The sequence below is a fragment of the Saccopteryx bilineata genome, chromosome 4 (genome assembly GCF_036850765.1).
Source record: "Saccopteryx bilineata isolate mSacBil1 chromosome 4, mSacBil1_pri_phased_curated, whole genome shotgun sequence".
Lineage (NCBI taxonomy): Eukaryota > Metazoa > Chordata > Mammalia > Chiroptera > Emballonuridae > Saccopteryx > Saccopteryx bilineata.
The window spans coordinates 188,518,832-188,539,585 of NC_089493.1; the positions used below are offsets into that span (position 1 = coordinate 188,518,832).

At 37.6% G+C, this 20,754-nt stretch overlaps 1 protein-coding gene across 3 annotated transcripts in view; it reads left to right on the top strand.

Annotated features, from left to right (window-relative positions):
- TENM2 (teneurin transmembrane protein 2) overlaps positions 1-20,754 on the top strand; it is a 1,118,865-nt gene that overhangs the window by 260,137 nt on the left and 837,974 nt on the right. For all 3 annotated transcript variants that reach the window (XM_066273223.1, XM_066273224.1, XM_066273225.1), the window contains exon 3: positions 14,487-14,762. In XM_066273223.1, the coding sequence (XP_066129320.1) occupies positions 14,487-14,762 (276 nt within the window). The remainder of the gene's footprint in view (positions 1-14,486; positions 14,763-20,754) is intronic.

The window sequence follows — 20,754 nt, forward strand, 5'->3', positions numbered from 1 at the left end:
AGGCCAAGGAGCCATCCCCAGCGCCCGGGCCATCTTTGCTCCAATGGAGCCTCGGCTGCGGGAGGGGAAGAGAGAGACAGAGAGGAAGGGGGGGGGTGGAGAAGCAAATGGGCGCTTCTCCCATGTGCCCTGGCTGGGAATCGAACCTGGGTCCCCCGCACGCCAGGCTGACGCTCTACCGCTAAGCCAACTGGCCAGGGCGCTCATTTCTTTCTAATGCTAAGTAATATTCCATTGTCTAGAAGATCCGCAGTTTATTTACTCATTGCTTGAATTTCCTTTTGCTTCATAATTTTATTCCTGATTGACCGGAAATCAAAGAGACATACAAGTGAAGGTGTTCCTTTGTAGTCTAATTCAAAATACAAACATGAAAATTTTGAATGTCCTGTCTCAATAGAAAAGTATTATAATTATGTTAAGGTATGAAATAGAGGTAGTCTGGTCTGAACAAAGCTTCAATTTTTAAATTATTTTAAATTTTAGGGAAAAAAGCTGTAAGTCGCAGAAAAGTACCAAGAATAAAATACCCAGTATTTTATTCATCACTTGTAATTAACATGTGCCAATATTTTGTTATATTTATTTCACCCCCACCCCTCCAATTGCATTCTTCTTTCTGCATCTCCAGAATTAATCGTTAGGAAGAATTTGGTGTATATCTTTCTAGTTCAAATGAATCCTATTAGTCTATGTGTCTCCATAAACAACATACAGCACTTATTGTATTTTCCTTATTGTGCTTTTGTAACTGGACGTTTCTATTTTGAGATCTGTCTCTGTTAAGACTAAGACTTATTTTTGATAATTCTCTACTCATAAAATTGTCATCGTATGGCAAAATACGGTCAGTATTAAAGGACTGTAGATCTTGTTGGTTTCTCAAAAGGCCTATTTCTTCCAAAATAAGCAGTGTATAAACTAAATTACTTAACACAAATAACTTTGGTGACAGTTTTGAGTGAATAGTATGAAGATCTTGTTTTCAAAAAGTCATCAGTTGATGCCTCTAGATATTCTGAAATCTCTATTACAGGTGAATGCATCCATCACGCATTGATAGTAATGCTTGTAAGGCCCTTGGGTTGATGGCTGTAACCACATTGCCAGTGATGTATTTCCGTGATGAGTTAGTCTCTGATGCTGCTGAAACTGATTGGTGACAGCATCGCTCACATCATGAACATAACAGTGCTGATGGCGGAGTGTTTCTGCGGCGATGACATAGGACTCTTTTACCCCACGGAGCAAGCTTCTATATTCTATTCCTGCGTTTCTTTTTGACGTTGAGCCTATGCGACTCAGCAACTCTTTATAAGTCAACAGCTGCCAGATGCTAAATGTAATTAAGGCTTTACATGTATCTGTAACCTACAACATGTGTTTGGAACACAGGGAGCAAGGTGGGAGAGAAAGAAAATGGAAACTCTTGACTCAGTTTCAATTATCCTCTCCTTGTTCAGTGGATGCTAACAGGCACTACGAAACTATGGTCTTGCCATTTATTTGCAAGCTCAATGGCTGGGTGCTTACCATGCTTTTAGACATGTATCTACACCTTAGCAGTAATGGGTAATGAAGCAGTTGATTTAAGGAATTGGTTTACAAACAAAAGCACGTCATTAATATTTCTCCCTAAATATTTGTGATTACAGTGTAGACTGATTAGTTACTAAAACAAAATATCTGCCATATCTACATTTACCTGATGATAGACTAGGAGCTGTCCATCTTACTCATTGTCAGACTGTAGAGGAGTTAATTAACTGCTGAGATCTAGAATAATCCTTCCATTATGGGAAAGTCAAAATGTTTTCAAAACATCAAGCGTGTCATAGAGACAGGGACCTCCACGAGCACTGAGAATGCAAGTGGCATATGCCTTTGTCAAAATTTCAGTTAATGTTGGTACCTTCTTCACTGACATGTCAAATATTCTTTGTCTTTGTGAAAGTAGGATATTGCATCACTTAATGGAATAAACATTAAATATATCTAAATATATGCAGCTTAACTGAAAAAAAAGCATTTCACTTGTATAGTGATAGAAAAAAATTTAAAAATAGAATCGTGCCCAGCATTTTGTAGTTGTACACTTATTAGTAACATCGTAATAGTAATGATAATAGATAGTATTTATTATCTTCTTAATTTTTCTCTGGAATGTTTTATATATATGGATAGATATATATACACATGTATCTGTAACCTACATATATATATCCATATATATAATTACCATATGAGGCAAATAGTTCACACAGTAAGTAAATCTCCAGCTAAAACCAAACCAAACAAAACAAGAGAAGTGAAAATGAGCTAGACAAAAATCTAAAGATCTATTTGCAAGATCACAGCATGTCATCATTGAGAGCAAGAGCTGCTATCAGAGCTGCAGTTGGTGCTTGGACCTTGGACACTGAGAAAGAAAGAGGGCATGAAACTGAGGTTCCTGCATTAGGGCAAGAAAAGAGAGATGTAGTTAATGGTATCATGGGGCCTAGACAGAGCAAACAGAACTGCCAGGGCACAAGAATCCTCAACTGAAGCCGTCGTGACTTTTGAGAATTAAAATGAACCAAAATAAACCCAATTCAACTAAAATTAAATGCAATTAAGAACATAAGAAAACTCACCTTCATAATTAAGAGCAAGCAAATCAACAACCAACCAATTGTGATCTTAAAAGTCCTAAAACATAAGAATTTGTCAGACACATACTTTTTTTTAAATAATTTTATTTTTAATGGGGCAACATCAATAAATCAGGATACATATATTCAAAGATAACAAGTCCAGGTTATCTTGTCGTTCACTTATGTTGCATACCCATCACCCAAAGTCAGATTGTCCTCTGTCACCTTCTAGCTAGTTTTCTTTGTGCCCCTTCCCCTCCCCCTTTCCCTCTCCCTCTCCCCCCTCCCCCAGTAACCACCACACTCTTATCAATGTCTCTTAGTTTCACTTTTATGTCCCACCTACGTATGGAATAATGCAGTTCCTGGTTTTTCTGATTTACTTATTTCACTTCGTATAATGTTATCAAGATCCCACCATTTTGCTGTAAATGATCCAATGTCATCATTTCTTATGACTGAGAGTATTCCATAGTGTATATGTGCCACATCTTCTTTATCCAGTCATCTATTGACAGGCTTTTTGGTTGTTTCCATGTCCTGGCCACTGTGAACAATGCTGCAATGAACATGGGGCTGCATGTGTCTTTACGTATCAATGTTTCTGAGTTTTGGGGGTATATACCCAGTAGAGGGATTGCTGGGTCATAAGGTAATTCTATTTTCAGTTTTTTGAGGAACCACCATACTTTCTTCCATAATGGTTGTACTACTTTACATTCCCACCAACAGTGTATGAGGATTCCTTTTTCTCCACAGCCTCTCCAACATTTTCTATTACCTGTCTTGTTGATACTAGCTCATCTAACAGGTGTGAGGTGGTATCTCATTGCAGTTTTGATTTGTATTTCTCTAATAACTAAAGAAGATGAGCATCTTTTCATATATCTGTTGCCCATTTGTATTTCTTCCTGGGAGAAGTCAGACACATACTTTCAACTATGTAAATATAAAGCAAATGAGATTATAATAGAAACACTGAACAGAAATGCTTAAAAATATTTTTATAAAGAAAATACATAATTGTTGAAATTATAAAAAAGTTTATTACAGACAGTAAATACGAGATCCGGCACAATTAAAGAGAGAATTAGTCAACTGGAAAAAATAACTAAAAGAAGTTAGTAAGAGACAATAGAAATAAAAAAGATTAAAAATATAATAGAGGTATATGGAGAAAAGGATAGTATTTACTTTAATTAGAAATAATATAGAGGTATTTAAGAGGCAATGGCTGAGAAGTATTTAGAAGAAAGATATTTTGAATTCACAGAAATTGGAGGAACAGTAAATAGCAAGTAAGATTAGAAGTCTAAGCAGACTTGTCTGGCCTGTGGTGGCGCAGTGAAGAAAGTGCCAACCTAAAACGCTGAAGTTGCCAATTTGAAACCCTGGGCTTGCCTGGTCAAGGCACTTATAGGAGTTGATGCTTCCTGTTCCTCCCCCCTCCTCTCTCTCTCTCTTTCTTTCTTTCTCTCTCTTCTCTCTAAAATGAATAAATAAAATCTTTAAAAAAAAAGAAGTTGTGTAAGTAGATTAATATAATATATATATTTTAAACCTAGAGCAACCACCAAAAATTTACATGAAGAGATAGCTAAAAAATAATAGAAAAATTAAAATTGAATTAAAAAACTATTCATCTAAGAGAAGGTAGGAAAGAAATAAAGAACGAACAATAAAAAGGAACAAACAGGCAAACAACAAAATGGTTAACCTAAGTCCAGCCATATCAATCATTACATTAATATAAACAAACAAATTAAAATAGAAGATTGTCAGGTTACTTAAAAAGCAAGTCCTAAATATATGCTGTATGCAAGAGAGATATTCTAAATAGAAATATGCAGGAATGTTTAGGAAAGAAAAGGAAACAGATGTATAATATGTTTAATGTTTACAGTAAACTCAAGAAAACTGGCTAGATTATTTTATATCAGACAAAATAGACTTCAAGACTAGGAGTGTTACTAGAGAAAAAGATGGACATTTGAAATTGATAAAGGGGTCATTTTTCCATGGAAATATATGAGTGTATGTGTCAAATAACATCGTTTCAAAAAGGAAATGGAGGAGGAAAAGGAGAAAAACTTATGTAAGAAAGAAAGAAAAAAAAATCATCATTAGTTACAGATTTAACTGTTTCTTAAGTCTAGAACTAGACCCAAAATATCAGAAAGGATATAGAGAACAACAATTGCTAATCATCTTGACTAAAGTAACTCATGCATCAGAGAAGTCTGGGATGAATTGGAAAATGTTTGGAACTAGTAATAATGAATGTACAACATACCCAAATTTATGGGGTAAAATAAAGAGGGAGAGATTGTATGTTTAAATGTTTTTTTTTAGAAATAAAAATTGTTTTAAAATGAGGGATCTACATTGATAAGAACCTAGAAAAGTATGAGCAAATGAAACCTAAAGTATGTAGAAATAAATAAATAATCAAGATAAGAGTGAAAATCAAAGAAATAGAAAACAAATAATCAAGGAAAACACTAAAGCTAAAAGTTGATTCTTTGCAAGCAAAAAACTACTAAAATTGGTAATCACCTAGCAAAAATTGATAAAACCCCAGCAAGAATAATCAAGGAAAAAAGAGAAAATACACAAACACTCCAAATTAGGCATAAAAGAAAAGATAATTGTTACAGACCCAACATTTATAAAAAAGATATTGTCATAAAGTATGATAATTTAGATGAAATGGACAAATTTCTTATCAAATACAATTGATGTTAAAAAACAGTTATTTCAAAACTATTAGAGATCGTAAGTACATATTGGTGATAAAATATTCAGCCTATCAAAGACCTATAATCATTATAAACTTATATGTACCTGTACTATAACTTTAAGTAGACATAAAGCAAATATTGATAAAACTATGTGGAGGAACACCCATCAAAGGGAATTTTATCATATCTTTCAATTATTGATAAGAAAAACAAACAACAATTTATTATATAGAAGAATTAAACACATAAATAATTTGCTTTAATGGGCAAATATAGAATCTTGTACTTAATAATTACAGAATGTTTGTTCTTCCTAGATACACATGAAATACTTAAAAATGTTTATAATGCTATAAACCAAATTTCAAAATTATTCAAAAATTTAGTAACTTAATTGTGCTCTCTAGCCAAATACAATTAAATTAGGAGTAAAAATCAGAAATATAAATATGTAAACTTAATAGGTTCAGTAAAAATATGAAAATATTTAGATCTAAGCAACAATGAAAATACCGTGAATCAAAACTTATGAGATGCAGTGAAGTTAGTCCTTAGAGAGAAATACATAGTCTTAAATTGCATGAATTCAAAGAAAGGAGAAGAAAGGGATAATTTGTATACATAAAGGAAGAATCAAATAACCCAAAATTTGCTTTTTTGAAAGACAAACTTTGGTCAAACCAATCCAGTTCAAAGAAGCAAATAATGTCAGGAATGAAAATAAAAACAGCATTCTACAAATACAGCAGAAATTTAAAAGGATGTAAAAACACTTGGGAAATGGATTTGTACCAATCCATTTGAAAACATAGATGAAATGAGCATTGTCCTAGAAAAAATATATTGTTTCAAAACTTTCAAAATAAACTCAATAAAAAATAAAAAGTGTTAATAATCTTATAATAATGATAATAAAAACCACAGCAAGTCTCTTGATCTGTGTCCTAGTGATCATTGTAATAGCTATAATTTATAATTTGTGGTGGAGTTACTCTATGGCAGGCAATGTTCTAAGCATTCTTACCTGCCTTCTCTAATGCAATTCTCACAATAAGCCGACAAAGGTAGATGCTTCTTTTAAGTCCACTTTATAAATGACTTAAGAAGACTCATCAGAACTAATTAATTCTGAGAATACATGGTCAATGAGTTTTATTTGTTTGTTTTGTATTTTTCCGAAGTGAAAAGCCAGGGAAGGCAGACAGACTCCCGCATGTGCCCCACCGGGATCCACCTGGCATGCCCACTAGGGGGCGATGCTCTGCCCATTTGGGGCATTACCCCACTGCAACCAGAACCGTTCTAGCATGAGGTGGAGGCCATGGAGCCACCCTCAGTGCCCAGGCCAACTTTGCTCCAGTGGAGCCTTGGCTGCAGGAGAGGAAGAGAGAGATAAAGAGAAAGGAGAGGGGAAAGGGTGGAGAAGCAAATGAGTGCCTCTCCTGTGTGCCCTGGCCAGAAATTGAACCCTGGACTTCCACACGCTGGGCCAATGCTCTACCACTGAGCAAACCAGCCAGGGCTCAATGAGTATTTTTAAAAGACACTGGAACTCCCATAATTATTAACCCCAGGGTATATAATTATGATTTGATAAGATTCTGTCCTAATTCACTGGAAAACTATCCGGAGGCATTTAGGACCATGCCTGCCACTCTCTGAAGTCCTCAGTAAGCTGATCTAGTAGCTGTTCTTAAATCCAGGACGGCTGAACTATTACAGCTAACTCACTGTCGTCGGTGTTTGTTTTTTTCCTGATTAAAAATATTGTTTGGAGAGGCAGAGTCTCACATGATCAGATGTACACCACTGTCTTGCTCTTACATAGGATAAGTGATTAGTGTAGTTTTTTTATACCAGAATTGGTTTTTAATCTTGTTGAGCCTTTTATCAGCAGAAAAGAGTCTCCAGCTAGCGAGGTGACTGGACATTTCATCTCTTCTTCTGATCTGGCAGCTAGCTGTTCAGCAGGATCTTTGTTGTGCCTGCCTTGTGGTTTTCCAAATTGGGCTTTGCTCAGGTTGGAACGTGAAAATGCCACCATATCAGAGGAGAATGCCACGCTCACCTTTCTCTTTGAAGTTATAAAGCTCACAGAGAAACCCAGAGTGCTGGAAACTCTCCCATCTTCTTCACTAGACATTTTGGTTTCTCCTTGTTTTGGAAATGTGTTTATTCGCATTGGAACGATGTCAGTTAAAAATTGTAAGAAGTTGTGACATATCTGACATTCAGATAGAGGTTAAAATAATCTAACAGTTTAGAAGTACCAGAATATTAACATTTTCGGTGTTACACATGAAAGAACATTGTGATTCTTCAAGTGCATTTTTGAAATATAAATATTTGACTTAAATTTTTATGAATAATAAAGCTTATGCACCTACTCTCTAGTTTTAAGCCACAGGATTTTTTGTGAACAGTTTTGTCAACATTTGGGAAAATATCTGAATATATAAAATCAGATGAACTTTAAAAGGGCATTAAGAGAGTTTATGTGAACAATTTTAGTATACACAGCATAAAACATTAGAATTCAAAAGTAGTTTCTTGCAGCTTTTAAAATTGTTATTGTAAATACAAATATGTAGATTTTAGACTTGTATGAAAATAATATTTTAGATAATGTTGGTAATTGTTTTGGACTGATTATTTTACTTATACAATGTACATATAATTACCAATTTTAAATATAAAGTATTGATATTAAATATCTATAAGAAAATAATTTGGTGATATGCTTTATTAATCAAATAAAAATAAAAGTTATATTTTATCACTTACCACATTTTTACATAAGTTCTTATTTTGCAGAATTTTAAGGCATCAGGTCAAATTACTGTCATGAAAAGAGCTATAGCATTATAATTTATATCCTTTTCTTAAATAGCTGTTAGAAAAATTTGGATATTTGATATTCATTTTGACTTTAAAATGTAGACTGTAACATTTGCTAAAGAAAAGTGTTTGTTTACAAGAGATTCTTGTTTTAGGATAAATGATCCTAGAAAAAGGCCACTTAAAGAAAGGAATCAAGGTTCAAAAAAGAACCAGTATTTTATATTAAACAGTAAAAACAATTCATTCTAGCTTTGTTTTGAAAAAAATAAAATTTATTATCAAGAGTATGATTTATGTGTAATATAATTTATTATTCCAATTATGCTATAATTATTTTAAAATATAAAGAATATCAGTTTAGGGGGTGACATAATATACATTTTATAGCAAAAGTGTATGACTGTATTATTCCATCCTTCACTTAGATTGCATTTTGAAACATCAAAGGGGTCATTTTTTGCAAAAAAATAAAAATAAAATATATGCACACACACACACACACATATATATATACACATATATATGTATATATGCACATATATATGTGTGTGTGTATATGTATATATATGATGGATTCATTAATTTCCCTAAGAGCCCCTCATTAACCTTTTATTTAAATAGTTATTATTTCTAATTCAGATTGAGATTTTTCTGGTTCTTGGTATGAGGAGTGATGTTCCTTATTGCATCTGGGCTATTTAAAGAATTATTTGCAACTCTGGATGTCGCTTAAGTCTTCCGTTTCGGCGGGCCCCCTCTGACATGGAGCAGCGGAGGGAAGTGGGCACTGAGGCCCGGCTGCAGGGAGAGGGGAAGGCTCAGGCTCCTCGCTTGGTCTGCTGCCACGCCGAGGGGCGGGGGCGGGGCGGGGGGGGGGGCTGCCCTCTGGCTGCCGGTGGTGTCGCATGTTCAGGCTTCCCAGTAGGACACTGCAGATACCAACCTGGTTGAGAGGGAGCAGGTGCAGTTCCTTCTTATTCCCCAAGAGCCTTCCTTGCACATGGGCACGATGGGGCTGGGGAGGCGCTATGGGACCACCTGGTGGGGACAGGAGTCCGCGGTCCCATCCTGTGCTGGCCTCCAGTGGCAGCTCTGTCATGGGGTCAGGGAAGGCTCACTCCCACTGGGTGAGGAAGAAACTCAGGCTCACCACTCGGTGTTCTTTGATTCCAGCCAGGTGGGTTTGTGCAGCGAGGGAGGACAGACCCCTTATTGTAGCAGACTTGACCTTGGGCTTCTTTTCCCTGCTCCCATTGGTATTTCCAATTTGTATATTTGTCCAGCACCAGGTCTGAGATATAAGAGAGAAAAAGAAAATCCAGAGAACTCATCACTATGCTCCTCCTGAGGCCACAGGATGGTAATAGTCCAACTTTTCCTCAACTCCTTTTATATAGATTCTTCCTAGATGGTTCTCATGTGTACTCTCAAGAGGTTTTTAGCTGTGTTTAGTGGGCGGGGTATAGAGAAGTGGGAAATTCCATCTTGGTCTGGAACCAGAAATCCATCTTTTGAAGAATTCATCATCATGCCAACAGCCATTTCTGTTTTCTCTTAGTAGCTTAATTCTGTTAGATTTTGGTTATGACATGGTTTGCTTATGATTCTAGTGTTTGTTTTTTAGCAACAATTCTATTTATTTCATGGAAATCTGCATCATCACAAGCTTTATAATTTAATCTCCCATTAGTGCTATATTACTTTTATTACCAGCAACTAATTGATGTCATAGACATTAATATGTGGTTAATAGGAAAACAGATATTAGTAGTACATGGGTAGGGATAGGTGGGGATTAATTTTATAAGTGATTATTAGCAATTCTTTTCATATTATAGAAACTTTCACTTCCCCATGTAAAACTTCTTCTCTTAAATTCAGAGAACTTACATAGTGAACACTTGGATAATAAAAGTATTCTGTGTTATACTCCACCATTACTACAGTTAACTTTTATCTTCTTGCCCTCATAGTACAGAATCTGTTCAAATGCTGACATTTTCAGTGCTATTTGTATTCCCTGGTATTACCATGACATGGTAATTCTGACTTAGCAACATATGCGCTTCTCCTAGCTAAAGGTTATTTGAAAGTGTGAGAAGTTGGTAAAAACTTAGAAAATAAAGCCAGGATCACAATGTGCTGACATACCCTTCCTTAGAACTACATCCCCATATACAAGTAGTTGGCCAAAGGAGCCGCTTTATACCTACTGCAGAACTTCTCTCTAAAAATTTGTCTTGGCGGGAATCTGGGTTGTATACGGGTTATGATCAAGAAGAAGACGACTTAAAGCAAAAGTGAATTATCAGGGGAGTCATCTTTAAAGATTGTGTTCCGCTATCCTGATTACCTAAAAACTGACATTATGTCCAATCACCTTAAATTATATGAAAATTCCATGATGTGAATATCATAGCTTTTTGTGAAATCATTCATCTATAAACATATTGACTCTCCTTGATGACGTAACATGGAGCCTTCTGGGGCATTTTATTGGCAATAGCCATAAAACACATACCTGAGATGAAATGAGTTTGACACACTGTCTATTCACATCTGCTCCAATCAGTGACATCAAGGAGATTAGAGGCAGATAGAGAGTAAACTCGTGCCTCATGAATACTAAAATATTGTGTCTCTTTCTATCATTCTGTAAGACAGTAAAGAAGGAACGAACTGTTCACCACTTTCCACTAGAAGCCTTAGCTTGGAGAGTTACACAATGACTAGTCTCTTTCTTTCGTCCAAAGTTGGCATGGAGCTTAATAAAAACATAAGTATACAAGGTGAATTAAAACAAAATTGGTTTTCCATCAATGAGCAAAGTAAGTGCAAACAGTCAGTTGAAATCGTACTAAAATCCCCCCTCCATACTGTTTGCATGCGGAGCATGGGGCTTCACGCTGAAAGACAGACTACATGAAAAATGTTTGTCAGAAATACGTTCACATGAGAGAATGTTTGGGAAACCGAGTATGGTAAATGGAGAGGGACGTGATAACTTCTCCCTGGAATTAGTGAGCCTGCCGCTAGATGAACATTTGCTGGGAAAGGGCGAAGGGCTGGACCCCAGGGCGACCTTCCCTGGCTCCTGGTCTTTTCCATACAGTATTTATTGCTACATAGATGGCATCTTGTTTATGCGATTCCTTGATTAATGTCTCTTTCCCTATTAGACCGTAAATATCATGGACTGTACTTTTATAATGCTCACTGTTATATCCCATAAATATTTGTTGAATGATTTAATAAACAATAGACCTTTTTTTTTTCTTCCTTTCTTTTCACGGTGTATACTGCTCACCCATTTCATATGTTAAGCCAGCAAACTCAGGAAAGGTTTGGTCCAGAATCTGCCCCAGGTATTTAGAATGAGGTTTCTATTCTCTGAGTTAGTTAAGGACAAAACAAAGGTAGCAAATTAGGAATTGTGGGGGAATGGATGGCTTTGGGAAGGCACAGTCCTATTGGAAGATGAAGAGGAATACAGAAGATAAACTTTTTGAGGAAACAATTTTGTTTTTAGAGGAAAACCTGCCTTTCTAAAAACATTTGTGACTATATTTACCTTGGCCTGGTGATTCAGTATAGCAGCTCAGGTTTTCTTTACAAGGTGGTTTGTTTGTGGCTTTAGGGCCTTGAAGTTGAAACACATGAAATACACTTTTTTTTTTCCTTTTCTAACATTTATGGTTCCTTTAAAAATTGATGCAAATTTTAACTGATTCACGAAGATCTCAAGTTTGTTTTAACAGAAAAATAATGTAATTTCTTATCAAGTAGATTTGATAATCTAGGAAGGAAAACTGCATCCATCCCATGGCTCCCCATGCCCGAGGCGTACTGCCTGTGACGTCCCCGGATTGAAAGGCACAGGGGATGCTAGCAAAACCCAGGCTTCCTCTCCTCACACAGATGTTTCTCTTTTCCTGAGGAGATGTCTGTAGCTGGTTCCACATAATGAGATGCAGGAAGCCGTCGGGAAGTTGCTTCAATATATGTACGCTCCATTGCAAGTGGAATCCAGTGGCTAAAAATTCCCACGTGCAGAATAAAAACATGTATGTTTAATTTGGCTTGTTTTCATTTATTGTAGGGAAAGGAAGCAATACATTTCATGACTGTCCAGAACAAACATGAGCTCTAAAGACAAGATGGGGAAATGCTCATAGTCATCAACATTTTTTTTATTTACTTAAGAATGAGAAAAGCCACAATAGAGAGACAAGTATTGTAGTATTGGAAATATATTAACTCAAAAACTTCAGTTTTATAGACCCCGAAGCTAAAATCTACATTTTAGTGTACCATGATGAGACAACATCTAATGACGAAGGATGCAAACTGGAACAGGGTACACAGGGCAGAGATTCCACGACGATTCCACCTGGGCCCAGGGACTAAACAGTACCACTTTAGAACTGTGCTGACGGGCACTGTGAGGACTGCCCTTCTCCCTGCACCTACGGGTTGGACAACATCTCATGCCCACAGGGAGTTTTCCTTGACTTAGCTCACCGACATCAAGGTTCACTCTGAGAAGACAGTTATGCATAGAATTAAGTTTGATTCCATTTACACAGCCAAATAAGGCAGTGGAAGTTCAGTGTGCAGTGAAGAAAGAAAAATAAAACCTCAGAATCAAAATACCTGTCTGTTACAAATGAAAGTCACACTGGGCTATATAAACAGTTGCTTGGTGCTCTCTAAAACTAAAAGCTGAGAGATGATATTATGTATCGGGATTGTCATAGAGTGGGAAGTTTATCATGAGTTTGCAGATGTGAGTGATGGATAACGACGCTTATATATTCAGTATACATAGAATGAGTACATTCATGGCTTCGGGTTATTTCTTGTGAGGTGTTCTCCACTTACAGCATAGAAGTGCATTTCTTCACTGTATTTCTTTCGTTGTTCATACATTGGTGAAAGCTGAGAAACTCAACTTCATACTATCAATAAATGGATGTACCACATGATTGCATCTAACCTGCATTGAAACTTTAAACTACCTTGGAAGAAACTAAATAATAAAGTACACAAATAGAGCAGTCCCTGTTAGCCATTAGCCATTAGCCAAGGTGGTTGTTGAATGAGACCATTTGACATTGCAGAAAGAGCACAGACTTGGGGTCAGCAGGTTCGAAGTGGATCCTTAACCTGCCACTTGCCCAGGTGTGACCTTGGACACAGTATTGAACTTCTCTATCAAGTGTTCTACTCCTAAACTGCTAAGCCATAATGAGATTTAAATGAGATAAAAGCTGTAACATGGCTGACACATGGTAACATATGAGTGTTCAATAAATACCTCTTCTCGTCTGCTTCCCATAAAACCACGTGCCCGCCCCTGCACACCCCCATGGGCACATACTCTCTTTCACAGTGAAACCTACTTGTGCTTTTCCACTGTGTCAGCCGAGAAACTGTTTGACATCATCTAAAAACACGAATGCTGATTTAATTACCAAATTATATATAACTCCTTAAAAAATACAGTTTGGTATAGATCATATAAGTTTTGGTATATGTCATCTAAGATACACAGGCATCCTGAGAGGAATTTGAGAGATTAATGCCCAGATTTTACAGATGAGAACATTGATTGAGACTCAAGGAGTAAGAGGCTTGCCACAGTGACTTTCCAGTGGGAAGCCAGGACCGGTGGGGTCTCCTGGCCACCACTCCCATTTATTGGAGGATTAAGGTTCTTTGACATGAAGACAGACTGCTCAAGATCAGATCCAGGTTTTGCTACAATCTAGATGTATGACTTTGGGTAAGTCACTTAAATTCTCTCTTCCTCTGTTCCCCAGTTTCCTTGTTTACAGAACAATTACAATATTATCAAGTTATAAAAATTTTAAATGTAAAATAAAAGTTGCAAACTAAAAGATACCTGGAGCAAAGTAAGTGCTCGGTATTTATTAGCTAAAAAAAAAAAAAAAAAAAAAAAAAAACCAGTGGATTTTTATTACTAGCCATGTGGTACCCCCTAGACAACAGTAAATGCTTAAAATATTTTGAAATAAAACCTGAGCATACTGTCCTAGGATTCAAATTAATCTTAGATATGTCTATTTTTTTGTTCTCAAATCTATCCCAGTATCCTGAATACGCTTGCCCAAGACTTAGTCCTGTGTGCAAATCTTCTCTAGTGTCTGGGTGGGAGAAGTGTCTGTCTGTCTTTCTGTGGGAATAAGTTTTAACTTTGTCAAGCACGTTGCGAGTGTTCATAGCCTCTCCGTTGTTGTCCCCCTAGGCACGAACTTCACCCTTGCGGAACTGGGGATCTGTGAGCCCTCCCCGCACCGAAGCGGCTACTGTTCTGACCTGGGAATCCTCCACCCGGGCTACTCTCTGAGCACGGGCTCCGACGCCGACTCGGACACCGAGGGAGGGATGTCTCCAGAACACGCCATCCGACTGTGGGGGAGAGGGCTAAAATCCAGGCGCAGTTCCGGCCTGTCCAGCCGTGAAAACTCAGCCCTTACCTTGACTGATTCTGACAACGAAAATAAGTCAGATGATGAGAACGGTAGGCCTGCTTCTTCAATACCTTTTCATGTTCTGCGTGCTGCACATTGTGGGGCTCGAGATGTTTTTTATTTGGTTTTGGTTTTTGTTTTAAATAAAGAGGCATCTAAAACCATTCATTTTCTTTTTAAATTGACTTTGTGTACCCACTCTGAGCTGGGGGAGAATAAACCAGCCAACCTCAGGCACACGAGAAATGAGGAGAGAATTTTCAAAGAGCATTTAGATGATAACACAGTTGTCAGGTAGAGTCTCTTGGTCTTATTAGCAAGTAAATTACATTGCAAAAGAGGCAACTTGATAAATGATGACCTATACCTAGAAAATGTCCTCTCTCCACAAGTTTCTAGGTCTTTGTATTGATTTCCCCTTCTCAGTAAATGGCCACCTGGGTTATTTATTTATTTTTTCCCCCCATGAAGATCTCTTAAGAGTCCTACCTTATCTTAGACTTTCATTTCCACACGGCAATGCCTCGTATCCGTGTTGAAGATCAAACTTGGAACAGACGCTCTGGAGTTTAATAATAACAGATTGGAAGGGGCTTGCCTTCAGAAACAGAAAGTGTCTACTTTTCTCCTTGGTGCCCATGTAGGTTAATGGCTTCCTGCATCCTCTATCGCAAATCACTGTTGCTTATCCATCAGCTTTGTAGATGGGTTTAAATGAAACTTTGAAAATTAAATGCTTCCGATCATTAAGCAGTAAATATAGGGAAGCCTGAGAAAGTCATTAAAGAGATAAGGTGCTTATTTGTGGATTTCTCAGCAACTCACAACTGTGTTTTGTCAATTTTTTAAAAAAAGAGAAATTGCAATAGGTACAGTTGATTTATGAAGAAAACATCAAATGCTGTGTGGGTTGTTATGAATGTATTGTGTGTTCGCTAAAAGAATTACCATTAAAGTGTTTCCAGGTAGATCAGTTAAGGGTGTTTATATAAAATAGTATAAACTTTGAGTAGAGCTGCTTTTAGTATTTTCTTGCATTTAAAAAAAAAATTGCAAGCGGACAGTTGTTTTGAAAGCAAAAGCATAGCTAAATATTGCTTAATCTCAGAACCGTCGAAAATACATCATTTCTTGAGTAAGTTGTGTATATTCGAAAAGATGTCACTTTGTTGCATTTAAATTTATGTTTAATTCTGCAATAATTTATTCTATGGTGGGGACAAGTCTTAATTATGCTTTCGTTCATGTCTTAATTATGCTTTCGTTCATGTCGCTAATCAAGGTATACTCTCAAGAAAAAAAATCTGCACTTGACTCTTTTTGAATTTTAACAAAATTCTGACACTTGGCACATTCAGCACTCCAAGGTGCTTAGTTGATAGGAAATTACTTTTGGAAGTTTCCAGAAAGGCATTGACTGAATTCATTTACTGATGTACTCTTCTAACTTCAGTGCATGTCAGATACAATTTAACTGAGGCAGTTTGATTGCCTAATAAATAAAATCATTGGTAATCCAAGAACTTAGGGACATTTTAAACAAAGTATTTTGGCAAATTTCACGTGGTTAGTATTCTCACCATTTTCATGGAAACCATCTACACAGAATTATTCCTGTATATTTATAGAGTCAGAACCCTCTCTTTTTAAGCTATTATTACATCCTTAAAAACTCAACTAATAAAGGAAGGGTTCCATGAACAGAGGGAGCAAAAAGTGATGAATTTACTCGGTACAGTTCTGGAGGGGAGAACTTTCTCATGAATGATGTAGTTGGCAGACCAATAGTGCACTGTTTTCTGATATCAACTGAAACATCATATTTGAACAGTTTTCACCATAGGAAAGTCTCTTCAAATCCCCCTGTTCTAATAGGAAATAAATTCTTAGACACTGTGTCTTTCTTTTGTTTTTTGGTTTTTGGGGTTTTTTTGTCTATAATGCTAGTTAAAATTACATGAAGAAAAATGTCCTTGGAAGTACTGAGCAGCCTCTCTCTCTGCCCGCGTCTGGCCGAGTACAAAGGGTGGTGTAGCCAGAGTTCAAACTGAAGTGATCAATGGTTATTTTAAATTGTACAGATGGAATGTGGTTTAATTTTCCTCCCTTTTTAAAATGTTTCAGTATTTCACATATTTTAAAAGATGTCCATAATACAGGTTCTGTTCTCCTTTGGGGCCAGAAATAAAAAATAAGAATTTGTACACGTCACATCATAAACTCTTTAAGCAAATAAAAAGGCCGTGTGAGCTCCCCTGCAGACGGAGGTGTTAACTTCAGTAAACTCCCTGCTCTTTCTCTCTGACAAGTTCTGTTTAGCTCACAGGGAAATCAGTGCGTTTTCACATCACTAGTTTTATGAAGTTTGGGAATGTATTATCATACAGATTGACAGTTGCCCCACCGATTCCACACCACAGCATGGATACTTACAAAGCCATCGTTAATTTCCTCACACTTGCGTCCACAATGGCTTCCTCCATAATAAACACTCCGTCCTTCAGAGCCAGATCAATAACCTTTTAGGTATGCCTCTCTTGAACAGGAAGTAACAAGAATCTATACTTTGAAAAAAGCAGCTCTCCACTCCCCCTTTTAGATTTTAAGGATATGCACTCATAAAACAAATCTTTTCTTTGGATCACACATATTTTCATGTCATTTTTCTGGTGGGATCTTGGGGTACATCAAGTTTCACCGTGGTTATTTAAAATCACCCTTAAAACATTCCTGTTGTGATTTTATGGGGCATCGGTAGAAAGTATAGACGGATCTCAGAAACCAACTTCTATTTCTGTAATATAAAATATATAATAAAATATGCACCCAGCCTTCAAATGCATGTAATAAAATTCCTGACTGCCAACAGTTCTTCCTGAATGCCGCTGTGACAAAAATGACCTACTAGTAACTTGAAAGTCTTATTACATTGAACACTCAGGTGAATGTATTTTTTTTTTTTCAGCATAGATATTTCAGAACTATCCCCGCTCACAGCTCTGCATGTTACGCTCACTGTATGACCACCAATTTAACATTGTGCTGGCTCGGATTTCTTTAAACAGATAACACTCAGCTTCAGGTTATTTTATCAAGTTCTTTAACTCTATCTTTAGATTAACAATGGCTGGGTTAGGAATTACATTGAGATTTTGAGAACAGCTCAGCCAAGTTTCTGCCACCAGAAATTTGACTATATCTATAGACAAGGGCTTTCCCAGTGACTTTAAATCAGAAACATTCCTTTTTGGGTAATAAATGTCCCACTTAAACTACATCCTCTCCAAGGCCCTTTGTATCACCCAAGTTATGGGGAAAATGGGGCAGTCAGTAATACACAAGAATAACTAATTGCCTCGTTAAAAATGTGGAGAAGCACAAACAGTAAAAAAAATCTGGTCTGTGTGCTCTTGACTCCCTTAGGCAGCTTCTTCTCTGTGGGGACTTAAAAATATCCTTGACTGACTCTTCCTTCCTTCCTCCCTCCCTCCCTCCCTCCCTTCCTTCCTTCCTTCCTTCCTTCCTTCTCCTCCTCCTCCTCCTCCTTCTTCCTCCCTCCCTCCCTCCTCCTCCTCCTCCTCCTCCTCCTTCTTCTTCTTCCTCCCTCCCTCCCTTCCTTCCTCTCTCCCTTTCTTCCTTCCTTCCTTCCTTCCTTCCTTCCTTCCTTCCTTCCTTCCTTCCTTTTTTCTTTTTCTTCCTCCCTCCCTCCCTCCCTTCCTTCCTTCCTCTCTTCCTTCTTTCTTTCTTTCTTTCTTTCTTTCTTTCTTTCTTTCTTTCTTTCTTTCTTTCTCTCTCTCTCTCTCTCCCTTTCTTTCTTTCTTTCTTTCTTTCTTTCTTTCTTTCTTTCTTCCAGCATAATTCTAGTTTCAGTTATTTTATTGGAAATACAGAAAGAAAAAAAGACAAGGAAAATAAGCTTGGCAATGGGATAAGGAGCCAGACATTACAGAAAACAAAATCAGGTCGTGGTTGAAGCCCTAAAAAAAATTATCCATCCCTTATCCTCTCCGTTTCCACCCAAAGTAAATAAGGACAGTGTTCATTTTTATCTGTTGTCAACTGGGAAATTTATACTTCTCATACTGTACTGTATGAGAGTTGAAACTGAGGTTGAAACTGAAAATGTTGGGTTAATTCCACTGCATTTCACAAAACGCATTTATGAAACAGGCTGGCTCTTGGCACACGAGGGATTTGCGCAGAGTGCGTTTGTGGAGCGCAGATTCCGCTGGTGTGAGTGCTCCCGGCAGGTGTGCAGTGTGCCCGTCTCCTCGGAGGAGGCTCGAGCACACCTGGGTTCTGGCTGCATGTTCATCGCGACAGGAAGCATGAACTCTGAGGGGAGGAAGGTTTTTCCTTTCCTTAGTGCCAGGGACAATGTCTGGAGGTGGTACCGCCAACCACATTGTATTCGTCATGTTGCAGTGAGTTTCTTCCTCTCTCCAAAAATGTGACTTCTTAATAAGTGTCACCATCGAGTGCCCTGTGAGTGGGCACAGGGCCGCCTGCCGGGGGTTTCTCTTTCTGCCCCGTGGTCTCCCTCTCACCTGCCCTTCAGCTTTCTAGGTGCCTGGTCACCTTTGTTCTCTCTCTTCTCCCCAATCTGCATGTATACGTTACAGGACATATGTAGAAACTTCCTGTAAGCTTCTGATCCTTATAGCCTCCGGCTCATAATTTTACCCTTCAAGTTGGGAGTGAGAATATTCAGCGGTGGCTACAGTATTTGACTGCACTTTGATGTCCGTATGGGAGGAATCCTTTTCCAGCCAGACTTGGTGGAAAATAACTTACATAGAACCTGAAGGAAATATTGTCCAGATTCCTTCGTTGCAGAACGGAAACATGAAGGAAAGCGAAAGGAACTTGACATCCATTTTAATGACAATTGTTACAAATTCTGTTTATAAGCTTTATTTTTTTTTATACTTGAAAATTTGAAAGAGTGCATTTATAAAGAAGAGTATCAGTTATATAATTTTAAAAAAAGGTCAGAACAAAATGTTATAGGTTCTCAGTCTTGTCTGCTCCTAAAGAAAAGGATGATTTGATTTTGATAACTCTGGCTTGATTCCCTGAAAGTACAGATATGAGAGGCTCTGGAGAGTCTAGAGGTACCTTGTTTTACCAAAAAAATGTTGTTTATCACTTTCTATAAAATTAATAGGCATCTTAAATTTATAATTATCACAATGTTAACACACAGCTGGTAATAATATAGAACCGGAGACAAAATTGAGGACCAACTCACGGTCACATGGCATGACGCACAAGCAAAGAATTAAAAGGCTTGATGTTCTGCCGATGAACCCCGAAGAGACTCCAAGTGACGTGGGTTTTCGGCTGACGAAGCCACGCCCACAGGACTGGAAGTAGTGAACTTGAAGGGGCGCTAAGAGTCCGCGCCACTTCCCAGTGCTGCATGTTCCGGATTATAAACTCGCGTCGCATGGTTCTTAGTTGTTTATATGTTTCTCTCTTTCCTGTGTGTTAATGCCCCCAGGGGCTATCAAGCAATGGCTCCATTCAACACACACAATAAAGAAGAGGCAGCGCTAAGCCTTGCTCTTGGCAGGGCCAGCCTGATTATTACACGTGTAATCTCCAGGCCTTTGGGGAGACATTGGGCTTGCTGGATAATCGTTCGGTTTTAAGCTGCTGAGTTCCCGGTATCTGTCCTCTCACTTCAGTCAAGGAGCAAAGGCAGCAAACAGGTGAGAGGCAAAGTGTTTCTGTCAGTCCATGACTGGAAGGAAGCCTCTTCCCCCGGAAAACTCTGAACTTTCCCCCCTCCCCATCCTTGGCTTATTGTTCAGTCACTTTTTAGTTTAGTTGTTGTTTTGTCAAGGATCAAATTAAATTTTAACTTTGGGGAGAGATGGAATCAGGCCATAAATAAAATGAGTTAAAGCTAAGGAAGTTGAGGGTATAAATTTCTTCGACAACCGAATCAAGGTGCATTTGTGCAAAAAATAATAGGAAACTGACAAAGGGTCTGAGAAGTACGTATGAGGTATAATAAGACATTTCAGTGACCCATTC